We start from the raw sequence: 14,964 nt of genomic DNA on the forward strand, positions 1-14,964 counted from the left end.
TTGCTGATCTTGCAAGATTCTGTGAGAAAATCTTGTAAGACGATGCATCCTCTTGTAGGATTCTGAGAGAACCTTACAAGATAAGCATCCACAGTTTACTTGGGTGGCAAAATGAGGTGGCACAAAAATTCCGAAATTTGAATAATGCATTTACTCTTCAAGTATTCCTTTCATTTGCTGTATCTGTATGGTCATTTAAGGCGTGTTACGCTGAAATTTAGCAGGTTCAGGAGAAAAGTCTTAAATTAAAAAAAAACTAACATTTGAGTTGAAAAAGTGTACGCAATTTTTGTTCATATCGTGTTGGCTGATTATAATCCAAACAAAAATTTTAACTGTTACTTGTGTCACCTATCGTTTAAAAAAGATCATTTTTTGTCATTTTTTGGAAGTATTTTCTATAAAAGTCAACAACAACTGCTACTTTGAGTTGATGTGTTAGGGTATCTTGAAGAGCGTGATGTAGGAGAAAGTGATAAACCGAAAGATAACTTTTGGTTTTGCAAGAGTTTTGCAATATAATGATTCGTTTTGCAAGCATATTTTATGATAACCATTCGTTATGCCAGAATCTGGATTGATAACCATTCGTTTTGCAAGAATTTTGCAAGATAGTAATCCGTATTACAAGATTTTTGGAAGATAACCATTCGTATTACAGGAATCTGTTAAGAGAACTTTTTGTTTTGCCGAAATCTTACAAGATAATCATTCGGTTTGCAGAAATTCTATAGGGTAACTATTTGCTTTGCAGGAATCTTGCACGATAACCATTCGTTCTGCAGGAATCTTGCGAGACAATCGTTCTCAAAGAAACTTTCTAGTTCTGGAGACCTTACACTTAGAGAAATGACGCTAAAACGGTCGCAATATTTGATGGTGCTAATTAAAACACGTTTATTTGTTTTTTTTTCGTGTATCAAAAACCGTACAGATAAAAGTTATTTTCTATTATTTTTGGTATTCAAATTGCTTACTTCAAAAACAAGAACAGATTTACACAGTTTTTTATATTCGTGAAACTATTAAAAACTATTACTTATGACTAATTTTCGATTTGCATAAATCCGAGTTTTAAAATTAATTCTAAAAAATGCAAACATCGCATGATTTCAGATAAGAGGGAATCAGTTGTGGAGTTTTCAGCAGCAGAAATTTTAGCAACTGATCTTGCGGAAAATTACTGTTTAATAAAGAGAGCAGCGAAAAAGTACAACTGTTAATCTTTTGTTTATTTCTTCCACTAACGAGGGTCACATTCGTCTCTCTCTTTGATTCGTATTTAGGTTACAAGCGACTCTATTTATCATTTGTTGCGGAATGTTCACATTAATCTGGGATTACAGTGTCATAGTTATATTTTTGATAAGATATAATTCCAATTATTGCCGCTAAGAGAGGGAACCTTCCTTTTTGGGAATGACTATTTGTTGGCTGCTAGAGATATACATACAAGTTTATTGAGATATATTGTTGTTGCTGAGTTTATTGTTTTCCATTTATGCGATTTATAATAGGACCACGGAATACCAAAAGAAGAAGCTGGTCAGCTGAATCGAGAGGACAAATTCTTAGTGCGGATGTACACACAAGAGAGCCGGCCTAATAATAAGTTTGCCTGTCTCGGGACAGCAATTGGGAATCGAACCTTCATTACTTCAGGAACATGCCTCCAAAAAGGTAGGAATATTATTGAAAAATTAAAAAAAAAAATTATAAAAAGAGATTTATAAAAAAACATTAATCTGTAGTGACAATGAAACAATTTGACAGCTCTGGCGTATCAGTTTTTCTTAAATATCTTCTGATTCATTTGAAAAGATTTTTATGATATTGTATTTCTATATGATTTGGCCCATCTATATAAAATGCGAGATACAAAAAATGATGTTAAAAGCCCTCGAGAAACCAATTTAATGTTTGAAGTTTTATATATTTTTACATTTTTTAGTTTATATTTCTAACTCTTGTAATTTTTTGCATTTATTTATTTGAAAATTGACAATCAAGATAACAAACTCAATTTTAAATTCCTGTTCATGATTTTAAAGTTTACTTTTGGTATAATGCCAGATAATTGTGAGTTCTGAAAGTAATTCGTCATAGTTTTTTATCGTATTATAATGATTATGCCGTTTGGAACAAAATGGTTACTTGATAGTTTTAATTTACATGTATTTTTATGACACTCAATGTGGACGAACAAAATGAAACAATAAGAGTCTGTCTTTTTTGTTGTTACTGCGTTTCAATATATTTGTCTAAAAATGTGCACTTTTTTAGTTTTAAAGCTTAACACTAAAAAAACCAGACATGCACTGCTTTTTATATGTCGATTGTTTCCAAATTTGCTCAAGCCTTGCAACAATTTAGAGATGAACTGTTATCTTGTAAGAATCTTAGAAGACGAATGCCTATCTTGTAAGAACCTTGTAAGACGAATGCTTATCTTGTAAGATTCTGTCAGAAAATCTTGTAAGACGATGCATCCTTTTGTAAGATTCTGACAGAATCTTACAAGATCTTACAAGATAAGCATCCCCAATTTACTCGGTTGGCAAAATGAGGTGGTACAATAATTCCGAATTTTTTTTAAAAAAAGTACTCTTTAAGTATTCATTCATTTTCTATATCCGTATGAACACTTAACGCGTGTTTCGTTGAAACTTAGCAGGTTCAGGAGAAAAATCTTAAATTGAAAAAAACTAACAATTTGGGTTGAAAAAGTTTACGCAATTTTTGTTCATATCGTGTTGGCTGCTTATAATCCAAACAGAATTTTTAACTGTTACTTGTGTCAACTATCGTTAAAAAAGATGATTTTGTTGTCATTTTTTTGGAAGTATATTCTACTTTTTTTTAAAAGTCAACAACAACTGCTACTTTGAGTTGATGTGTTAGGGTATCTTGAAGAGCGTGATGTAGGAGAAAGGGATAAATACTTTTACATTGTCACAGGGACAAATTGAGACTTTATTCAGTTTTTCAACGTTCATTTTCCTAATACCATCCTATCTTTCGCAAATTGTTGTTGTTTTTATACCAGTTGTTTTTAAATTTGTTCTTAGAGATAATCCATTTTTGTTGACTTAAAAACAAACGATTTTAATGTTGTTGTTTTACTATAAAAAGATCCCACAGAATATTTGCTGACTAATTTGGACTTTTTTGTTTTCTTGTCAGATATTGAGATTCAAACAGATCAGTTCCAATAATCATCCCGAGCAATGAGAGACAATGTGATCCAGTTTTTCGATCTCACATAACAAACTTGCTATTGTTCTTAGCATAATATTCTTAGCATTTTTATTCGAATTCTTTTGAACTTTCCCAAACTTAGTGAGTTCAAAGTAAAATATTCCTGTGCTCGTCCTTATCAAAGTGAGGTTTTCTTAAAAAAAGGTTAGGGTATTTCCAGATTAATTTTTGAATAAACTGTGAACGAACTGAAGATAATAAAGATAATTACATCACTCGTTTTTGAGAGCGAGAGTGAGATAAAAAATCATTCGTCACCTCCACTCAGTGAAATAGTTTGCAGCAATCTGATGTGGCACCCAATTGGAGCATTTAATACAAAATTAAGTATGAAATGCTATGAACTGCCAAAAAGTTAAACGTCTGCCACAAAAGCTTCGCAATTCTAGAACTGGTACAATGATTTTGAAGTTGAAAAGTTTCACAACGTTCAACATTATTTTTCACGAGACGACTCATTCATTCAAACATCTTCAAACGCAAGAGCACAACGTCATCTGTTTACTACAATTCTTCACCTGTCATTTAACATGCACGCATATAAATTAATGTTAAAAGTTGCAGATCAAATTCTTGTAGATCATAGTTGCAAAGATTGCAAAGATTGTTGTGCATTAAATGGTAAAGTGTTCTAAGAACGGCAGGAAAATAATGAGAACAATTATTAGCAATGATATTCACAATATCATTTCTTTTTTAAAAACTTAGATTAAAAAGAAATGATATTCACAATATCATTTCTATTTAAAAAATTTAATCTTATAAAAACTGCTCTAACTTTAGAGCAGTTTTTATAAGATTAGCGTAAACTGCAGAGGGGTATTATGTTCATTTCTTTGGCCACCTTAACCGGATCGCGTTCCATGAACTTGTAAGTTTTTTGTAGTTTCTTGCAAAGTGATGCATTGTCTTGCAAATATTTCTTCCAAAAATTTGCAAGTGCTTCAAAGTTAATCATTCCATTTACATGACCTTACAAGTTAAACTTTCGATTTACAAGTTCTTACAAGTTAAACATTCGATTTACGAATTCTTAAAGTTAAGCACTCAACTTAAAAGGCGTTTACAAGATATCCCCTTGTCTTGTGGATGTTCGTCGTGCCAGAACTTGCAAATTTCTAGGCAATGATCACCATTCTGCCTATATTGTAGGAAAAAAAGAAAAACCAATGAAACATCAGAAAAGATTTGAATATTCATATATTGTGCGCATCATCAGAATAAAAAAGCATCAGGAAGTTGGTCTGGTATAATTAACTGTTTCTTGCAAATGTGCATTTTATAGCTCTACTTAGAAAATTTGCAAATGATCATTATATGATACGTGTAATGCACTGTTGTCTTGTTGAATAAAACAGATGTTTAAGTAAAAAATAGACTCTGTTTGATGTGAAGTGTGAAGTGAAACCAAAAAGTCTACAAAGGTGCTGTAAAATGAACGAAGTTTAATTTATTTACTTTGAGAACAATGACTATTTATGAAGACGAGACATTAATCAGTCAGAAGGGAATATGTTTACAGAACATTCAGTAAAATGCAATCTGTCACCAATGATTTTCATTGTGGCCGAATTTTTAGCCATTAATTGTAAATAACGAAACGCAATCAGATCACGTAGTTATTTACCGAATTGCAGATGAATCCCTGGACTTCATAAAATTGAAAAATAACCGTTTCATCAATTTAGGTAACAATGTACTAACTGAGCAATTACTTGCCACGCGCATTCTACTGTAAGTACTAGAATGTTAATTTGTAATAACCAATTAGAGTTGAGCTCAACCCGAACAAACTAAAAAAAACCTAAAAGTTAACCAACCGACTTGAAATTTTTTAGAAGTCAACCATTCGACTTGCAAGTTCTCACAGGTTAACCATTAGACTCGCAAGTTCTTGCAAGTTAATTATCTGGTTTCGACCCCGGTAACCAACAAGATTACAAAACTGTAATTGATAAGTAGTAACTTTTATTTGAGTTGCGATGGGCCGTTTTATGAATTTTAACGAAATGCAGTAATTAAATTGCCGCACTCACCTCGTTCACGGGAAATCTGACAAATATTCATCACTCATAAACTTACTGGTTTTCTGGAAACCAAGATATTTTCTTTTTCTTGTACTGAGTTACTAATATTTATGTTGTAACAAATGTTTTCTGTTATGTATGGTTTTCTCCCAATCAAAAAAGAAAGAACCTACTTTTGCTTATGGCAAAGTTTTAATATTAAAAAGACGATGATGTGGTTCTTTTGAAAATTTTTTTATTAAAACATTTTTTTCTACAAATTGCGTTTAGATCAACTTTAGAAAACGATCAATTAAGTTTACGCAATGGTCTTTCGGGTAAAAACGCCAGGGTTTTAATTGGCTATTATTTCAGCTGGGATAAAAGAGCGTACATTGGTTCAGTTTTCCAGCAACTGCAATAGTTTAACAAACGAACCCTGGTGTGAGTCTCAAAAAAGTTGGGTCTGGGATTACGGTAATCCGATTCGGCCCAACGAAATCGCAATTGTACATTCCAAACAGTGCGTACAGCAACAAACTTGTGTCTCCATCTTTCATCAGAAACAAATTTTTTTCACGTACAAAAATATGCTCGAACCAATCAAGGTACTGCTCGGATCGAGATGTCAGCGCCGTTTCAGCGCATTATTTTGTAAGGAGTGCGCTGAATATGCTTAAATTATGTAAGAAGTGAGTTGAATGCGCTGAAATGCGCTGAAACGAGCTGAAACGTGCTGATTTTACAAATTTTGCAGCGCAAAAACTGTACATAATATTACGCTAAAATGCGCTGCAACTTAAAGAACTCTTTTCAAGTTTCAGCGCATTTCTTAAGTTTTTTAGTGGAATTAAACGCTTTTTGACACTGATTCCTCAAATTTAACCGTTTAACTTGCTCTTATATTAAAGATTAACTTTTTCTTAAAAAATGCGCTGAAAAACGCTGAAATGCGATGGAAATATCTAAGAAATGCAATATCATAAAATTTCAACACATTTCTTACATAATTTAAACGCATTTCTTCCTAAACTGTCTATTATTATAAAATTAAAATGAATAGAAGGAATTTCAAAAATTAATGACGCAGTGGAATGAGTGAAGGCAACGGCACCGAAAGGCAGGGTTCGATTCTCAGTAAGAGCTATTATTTTGAAAATTGAGTGGTTTTCAACACGTTTTCTGCAAAGTTTCAGTGCATTTCAGCACATTTCTGTGTATCTTTATGTAAGGTTTTTGGGCTGGAATTTTGAAAAATCAGTGCAATTCAGCGCATTTCTTACATAAACTTTTTCGACTCTAATGATAGAGGTTCCAATACGTGTGTTCTATTAATAGCTCTTAGCTGATAAAAAGTAATGTTGATTCTATAGAACTAGGAAAAATCTGTTTGTCCGTTTTAAAATGGTGAGGCTGTTTGGGTATTAATGATAGGAATCAATATATATATATATATATATATATATATATATATATATATATATATATATATATATATATATATATAATAGGTTTATTATTATTCAGTCTCTTAAATTGTTTCCAATGTAATTCATCATTTTCAATGATTCACGCGAAGTAATTTATCGATCCCCCGACCTTCCCAATGTCCAACATGTTACTTTCACGTTTGAATTACCCATTACGTCAACTGCGACAATAATTTAACGCTTCATTTTGGTTATAATGTTAATTCTATAATAGTGTAATTTTTTATCAGTCCACCCTAAATTACACTCTTTGCAAAGAGTGTGAAAAGAGTGGAGAAAAGAGTGTAAATACAGTGTAATTTTTTAAAGTTACACTCTTACAGTCTTTTCCCCGATAAATAGGAGTTGAACTTCAATTAAACTCTAATCCCAGCTAATTAGGGGTGGATTAAGGGTGAAACCTCGACCCGGGTCACTCAGCAAACGTGAAAAACGAAAGATTAAAATTATTTGAATATCTGGTAATAGATTGGTAAGTGCACGACAGTGTGTATACAGTCAGTAAACTAAACTCAAAAACGTACCATCCGGTAACTATCCAGTTTAGAGGAGCAGAAAAGAAGGGAGATACTAATTGCAGCGGTCACGCGAACTCGTTGCCAAATAACCAGACCAATTGATCCTAGTCTTCGCATTTCAATTAGAAAACGGCACTCCTCAGTTTTCATAGCACAGGCTAAAACAAAAGATGTTGCTCAACAGGGCCATCAAAAGTTTAAACATTTTAGCTGAACACTCCTTAGTTTAAAATTTTGAACTTCTCAAAGTTTTAATTCAAATTTCATAAGCAGTGTTAGCGACCATTTGATGCCATTCAAATTAAGTGCAATTAGAAGCATGGTTAGTTGCAAAACCTAAACGAAAAAATTCAGTAACCCATTATGTGTATTTTAATTTTGTGGAAACTGGTTGCGAGATTGCAGAATTGAGCAATCGAATTTGGTTACCAAAACAGCTTTTGGACGTAACGCAACTCCGCAAAAAATGATAATTTTTTGCGAATTTTTTTTGCCGCTTTTGTCAAATTCAGCGTACGAAAGATGTAGACTGAGTTCTAAAATTTAACGGAAGCGAATTCCACGAGGGCAAAGGCAGTCCAATAAAATACAGGTCTGCCTTTGCTGTGTAATTTATGGTGAGTGTCGTACAGATTAGCAATCTGTAGATTGAGTTGGTTCGCGGTGCCAATTTATTCAAATTAACTATTCCAATTTGTTGGTCTATTCGCGGAGCGATTCGACACTTAATTTTGATGCTTGTTGAATTAATATTCTGAACGCAGAATAAGTGTAGATTTGGCGGAGCGAAAGTTGTTCTCTTTTTAAACGGGTATTTCGCTTAGCGAAATGAGCTTAAATTTTATCTTGTCTAAATTAAGACTTTGGCGGAGCGAAAGTTAAATTAAGAGAGAGACAACTAAATTGAATTCCGAAAATGAGCAGAATGATTCAAATTAAAGATTAACTAAAACTGATCAACAATTTGTTCACAACACTACATTTCCAATTGCGGCAACTTACAATCACGAGACAACATGAACAGACAAAAGATATCATGCACAGGATGTAAACAAATTTAAAATTGTGAAAACTTAAGATTTGATCTTCAGAACAAGAACTAAATGATGATTGAAATAATGGTAACTGAAAATGAACTAAATTAATTTAACTTGAAATAAACTTGATTTGTTGCACCAAATCAAAAGCCCCCTGAATGACATGTACTACTCTACCCCATTTCCCACTTGACAAAAATAAATGACAAAGTTATTTATCAGAAAATTCATCAAATTTGTACTGGTTAAATAATTAATACTATAATGTTTTGAATCAGAAATGTTTTATTTGTTAAATGTCAATAGTTGGATTAGAATGTTTTAGTCGCTATCACTTCCATAATATCTTTCGGCCTCGCCGACCGTCATCGATGATTCTGGTCCTTCGTAATTGGGCGAAACGTAGCATTGAGTGGGGTACGATTGTGTTGGTGATTATGGGCCGACTGTAAAGTCTGTTTCGCTTTGTTGAGATTGGGCAGTGGCCGTCTTTATGGCTGAGATTATCGATTTGTTTCGTATTTGTTGTTGTTTGATGATCTGTCTCCTTTTGTTTCTCGCACTTACACCAGGACTGGATGTTGTAGGGGGACGTTTGTGCGGATGTGACGGACTCATCTGATTCAGTAACCTAGGGTGTTGATCGTTTTCGTTTTGCAGGAATTAATGCAGCTGAGGCTTTTGTTGCAGCTTTACGTTTTGGTCTGCTAGGTGGCTCCGCTATCACAATTTAAGTCGATGGCATCTCCATTGGCACCGCGAAATTGCTTCTTATTTCTGTGGGTTGTTTTGGCGGTGCTGTTATCGATCTCTTTGGTTTAGTGGGCATTCGTACCCGAAGAGCGCGTGTTACATTAGAGTGTATTGAAGAGACCGTACTGACATCATCTGCTAATTTCCTGTGCTTCATGCGTTTACCTCCCTCTAGTTTCTTCCTTAACTCTTTCGCGTGATGGCTGATCAGATCCTCGGTTGTTTTCCCCGTTGGTGTCTTTGGGCGTCGATTAGCGTATGTTCGCAATTCGGTTTGACGTTAGGCTTTTGTGCCAAATTTCGCTAAGTCTGAATTTCTGATGGTTACGTCTCTTTTTCCTGGTTCTTTTTTAACACCGAAGAACCAGGCGTCAACACGTCGTATAACCCATCCAGGGTTTTCTTTGATCGTTTTGTGCGCGGTCTCTTTTTTGATAGTTTTACTTCTAATGATGCTTCTGTTCGTGGCACGGATTGTCCGACATCTTGGTGAGGAATCACTCTTGATTCTTTGTTCGGGTCCTTGTTTTTTCGTTTTGTCGCATCTTTGCTCAGCCTGTCTTTGTTCAACTTAACTTCTGTGTCGCTTCGTCCCTCATTGTCCCAACTTTCGTCAGAAATGAGTTCCTCCCATCTGACAGTCTCCAAATCTAAATATTTATTGAGAATTTTTTTGTAGGTCAGACTTTTTGGGTCCGGTTTTGTCCTTACATTACTTAATGGAGTATTCCCCTTTCTACCAAAATGTGCCTCAAATGGTGATATATTAATAGTCTTTTGACGGCATATTCGGAGCTGGTAAATTATTGAATTTATTGATTCTTTCACAATGAAGTTTTTTCGCGCCTTCGTTTTAATACAAGCTAATCGATTCTTGATTGTTTTTTATTAGCCTCTCTACTAAGCCAATTGCTCTGTGATCGTGTGTTGGTGCTTCAATTAACCGTATGTTATTTTGACTACAATATGGTTTAATTTTGTGTCCCGTTTGGCATCGAGCTTGATCCAATCTAATTGTAAGAGGTATTCCGTGTAGCAAAACATATTCTTGGAGAAATTTCAAAATATTATCCGCATTAGCTCTATCAAATACTTCTGCTGTTGGACATTTTGAAAATCGATCAATACATGCAAGAAAGTAAATCTCTTAATTTTTTTTCATTATAGATGGGTCCTCCAAAATCAATTTGAATCTCTTCATTTGGAACTTTGCATAACTTTAATGGTGCCCATTTATTAGCAGGTATAATAGATTTTAAATTTTTACCAATCTTGACACAGGGGTTGCATTTTGCGGTCTTTGTAGCTATGTCCCTGTGCATATATGGCCACCACGCGTGAGTTGCCATATCTGTCATTCCCCATGTACCCGGATGATTTGCGTGGATGGCATCAACGTAAGCATCTTTGATGGCATGGGGAAGGGCTCTACTGTCGTCGATGCAGACACATCCATTCTTAACATGTACATCTTTCCAGAAGGAATGTATATATGGTGATATCTGTTTGCATCTGTCCTCATTTTCGGTTAGGATGAAATCCCGCATCTCTTTGAGAATCGCATCCTTAGTTGTAAGGCTAGCCATTAGGGAACTGGAAAAGATCTTTGAGAGTGCGATGTTGAAGGAGTCCAAATAGAGATCATCTACTGAAGGCGAAGTGACTGTTGTTGTATCGGTAGTTGGGTTGATTGGCGTTTCGGGTACTACTTGGGCTGATGATGGTCCTGCTTCGTCTGCGAATCTTACTCTGGAAGGCGTCGATTGTTTAACTTGCATCAAAGTTTCATCGTCGGAATTTGATTGCAAAATCATGTAGATTTTATTGAATTTGTCTGCAATTCGTTGGAAATTGTTTAATTTAGTTAGCGACTGTTTGGTAGAACGATTCAAGGCAAAAAGCGAGTGAGGAATGTTAGCTGTCTCGATTTTGACATTGGAATCTAAGTTATTTGCTGTTAATTCGTTAATTCAATTATCAATATTCGTGATTGTAGAATATTCTGGATTTCGCAGTGCAAATTCACTGCATAATTTGTTAGAGGAATTTAAATTATTTGAGGCTCGTTTTATAAGCGGATTTCGCGCTGCGAAATCGACGTAATTTTCTGAATTTAATAAGAAGCGTTTCGCACCGCGTTTAATTACATCCAATTTTGCTACTATAAATTGCTCGTCATATGCAGATATATTAACAGATTTTTGTTGCGGGTCCTGAGACATATAATCCACTAATCCCATTTTTGAGCCAGGGAGATGATCAATTGAAAAATTAAATGGTAGTAATCGATCAACCCAAGGTGTCAATCTACTGTTGTAGGACTTGCTAGATCTGTTCGCTCTCATGATTGAAAGGAGAGCCCTATGATCAGTTATTACAGTAAATGGTTTGCCGTATAAATAATATTTAAGGTGTTCCACGGACCAGACAACACCCAAAAGTTCGAGCTCATTTATGTTGTATCTGTCTTCAACAGAATTAAAGAATCGTGACGCGAATGCTACTGTATGCCAGCCATTAGGTGTTCGTTGTTCTAATGCACATCCCAAAACCTTACGTGAAGCGTCGCATTTTATTCGTGTTTCTAACTCCGGGTTAAAATGTTTATTTTCAGTAGTTTCCGCAATTTGTTCTTTAATCAATGAGAACTGTTTTTCATGTTCTTCCGTCCAGAGAAATTTTGTGTTTTTCTTAAGGAGAGGTCGGAGTGGGTAGCATAGTTGTGATAAATTTGGAATGAATTTTCCTAAATGATGTACTGACCCCATAAACGATCGGAGTTTTTTAAGATTGGTAGGAGCTGATAATTTTCCGATTGCGTTTGTTTTGTTTGACAGCGGTGTTACACCTGAGTGTGCAATATGATGTCCGAGCCATTCAATTTTTTCTTTTGCGAAATGACATTTTGAATGGTTTATTCGGAGATTTTCTTGATCTAATTTTATTAGACATTTCCGTACTAAATTGAGATGTTTTTCTATTCCACCTCTGCTCACTATCAATATATCGTCCAAGAAACAGAAAGTATTATCCAGACCTGCGAGAGTGCAATCGATTGCTTTTTGAAATTCGGCTGGCATATCCGTAAGACCGTAAAATCCAGTTTTGAAGCGATATGTGCCAGTCATATCTCCACTAATGATATAAAAGTTACAATTGCGGGCTGTGTCACTATTTAATTTTAGTTGGCTATATGCGTACTGCAAATCAAGAGTTGTAAAATAAGCAGTATCTTGCGGCGCCGTTGACAGTGTTTGAGAAATCGTTTGAATTAGCGAGTCTATGTTTGGCATTTGATACTTGTTTTCGTGAATGGCTTTATTTAGAATTTTGGAGTCTAGTGCTATTTTGATTGACTGATCCTTTTTTACTGTAATGACTATTGGAGAAATAAAGAATTGATCAGAACAATTTGTTAGTTTTTCTATATGTCTTTCGTTTAACAATTTTTCAAGTTCAATTTTCACTTTCGGCTGAAAATGTATCTTTTTATTACACAAGTTTGATCTATGTTATTGACTTCTACGTTCGGGCAAGGTTTCTGCGATATTATTATGCCTAATTGATCAAAAAGGTCTCGTCCGAGAATTGATCGGAAACCATCAGCTACGACTTTGATTTGTGCTTTCTGAATTTTGCAATCATTGCATCGAACTGGCGTTTTCAAAGTGCCTAGAGTTTTGACAATATCATTAGAAAAAGACTTTAATTCTAATGGTTTTTTCTCTGACCATTGTGATTTCGGACAGTTATACATTATTTCTTTAGCGAGCGACATATTGATAATAGTGCAACCGCTGCCGGAATCGAGAAGCAAATCACAATCTGTATTCCCGATCGTTATCGCATATTTTTCAGTGCTACTTGCGGTGAATAAACCTTGTCTACTGTCGCAACGTAATTATCGTCTGAAGAATCATAATCCAAATTAATTTGCTCGTTATAATTTATATAATTAACATTTTGATTTTCCTGACTTGAATTTTGATTTGTAGTTTCTGCAGTTTCTACATTATTAATACGAGTATTTTGTTGTGTATCTCGTGCATTGTTAAATTTTCTTCGACATACCTTTGCAAAATGGTTGAGCAAACCACAGTGATTACATTTCTTACCCATAGCAGGGCAAACCTGGCGGTGCGTAGGTGTCCAAGCTTGACCACAACCACGACATTGTCCAACGGATGCACGGTTTACTAATGTTCTTCCTGATTGATTTCCACACACACCCGCGCCGCAAAATCGATTGAAGGATTGTATTGCGTTTACTGTACTGCTAGTTGCACCGTTATTAGATGAAATTCTCTGCTGGTTCTGATGGCCCATTTCCATATTGACTGCAATACTGAGTGCTCTTTCTGGGTCAACTGTACCACGGAGAAGTTCCCGTTGACAATCATCATCCAACATGTTTGTGATGAATATGTCCCTGATGATTACCTCCTCACGATTTTCGAAATCACAATTTTCAGCCAATTCTTTCAAAATGCTGTAGAATTGTTCTACTGTTTCACCTTTTTTCTGCTTTCAAAAAAAGAACACATATCGATCGAATGTAATATTTCGTGGACGGATAAAGGCTATCTCCATCATCTCCCAAAGTTTGAGGGTAGTCAGGTCATAGATATTATCGTGAGGAAATTTTTGTGTTAGTAAGCGTCATCCCTCCGTACCAATGCTTAGGTACAAAAGAGACACACATTTTTGGTCGCAAAGATTCCTTGGCCGTTCCCCGCATAGTACTCCCGCTTCTGTTATCTTTTGACATTTTAACTCCCACTGCAACTTCAATTGACTGTTTTGTATCTGACGGTCTCTCTCCACTTCTTGTGTTGCATCTTCAATTGGCATCTCGTACATTGGTTCAGCTGGCAGTCGAACCGTCGTTGGTTTCGGTTGAAGCAGCGTGTCCAATGTGATATTCTCACGTGCGAGGATCGCAAGTTTGACCTGTATCCGCCATTTTCCCCATCTGATTGGAGGGTCCGACGTTGGGCATTCCCAAAATGGCTCTATCGACAATGGTGTTTTTCGAGATTCTCGAGCTGGCTGCACCATGTCGTACAGATTAGCAATCTGTAGATTGAGTTGGTTCGCGGTGCCAATTCATTCAAATTAACTATTCCAATTTGTTGGTCTATTCGCGGAGCGAATCGACACTTAATTTTGATGCTTGTTGAATTAATATTCTGAACGCAGAATAAGTGTAGATTTGGCGGAGCGAAAGTTGTTCTCTTTTTAAACGGGTATTTCGCTTAGCGAAATGAGCTTAAATTTTATCTTGTCTAAATTAAGACTTTGGCGGAGCGAAAGTTAAATTAAGAGAGAGACAACTAAATTGAATTCCGAAAATGAGCAGAATGATTCAAATTAAAGATTAACTAAAACTGATCAACAATTTGTTCACAACACTACATTTCCAATTGCGGCAACTTACAATCACGAGACAACATGAACAGACAAAAGATATCATGCACAGGATGTAAACAAATTTAAAATTGTGAAAACTTAAGATTTGATCTTCAGAACAAGAACTAAATGATGAATGAAATAATGGTAACCGAAAATGAACTAAATTAATTTAACTTAAAAAAAAATTGATTTGTTGCACCAAATCAATAGCCCCCAGAATGACATGTACTACTATACCAAAGTGAGCAACACAGCTGAGTTGCATGTGGAAGTAAATTACAGAATTACATTATTAGTGGTACTCAATGAACTACATATTTTGTTATAAAGTTATGGAACGCAAAAAAAGTGTAGAGAAGCGTGAGAACGGAAAGAGTAGAAATAATTAAGTCAACTGTGTTTATATTTGTAATGATTTCGGAAAAGCGACATCACTTGCTATACAGCCCGTTTAATACTTAGAAACCAGCATTTATTTATTTCTGAATTA

General features: G+C 35.0%; 1 protein-coding gene across 1 annotated transcript in view; it reads left to right on the top strand.

Moving 5' to 3' along the window:
• The window catches only part of LOC142348002 (uncharacterized), a 116,985-nt gene that overhangs the window by 36,725 nt on the left and 65,296 nt on the right, over positions 1 to 14,964 (top strand). Inside the window, exons 5-6 of the mRNA XM_075399166.1 lie at positions 1,518 to 1,680; positions 5,640 to 5,787. Coding sequence (XP_075255281.1) covers positions 1,518 to 1,680; positions 5,640 to 5,787 — 311 coding nt within the window. The remainder of the gene's footprint in view (positions 1 to 1,517; positions 1,681 to 5,639; positions 5,788 to 14,964) is intronic.

Source organism: Convolutriloba macropyga, chromosome 10, assembly GCF_964194025.1.
Source record: "Convolutriloba macropyga chromosome 10, txConMacr16.3, whole genome shotgun sequence".
NCBI classification, from domain to species: Eukaryota; Metazoa; Xenacoelomorpha; order Acoela; family Convolutidae; genus Convolutriloba; species Convolutriloba macropyga.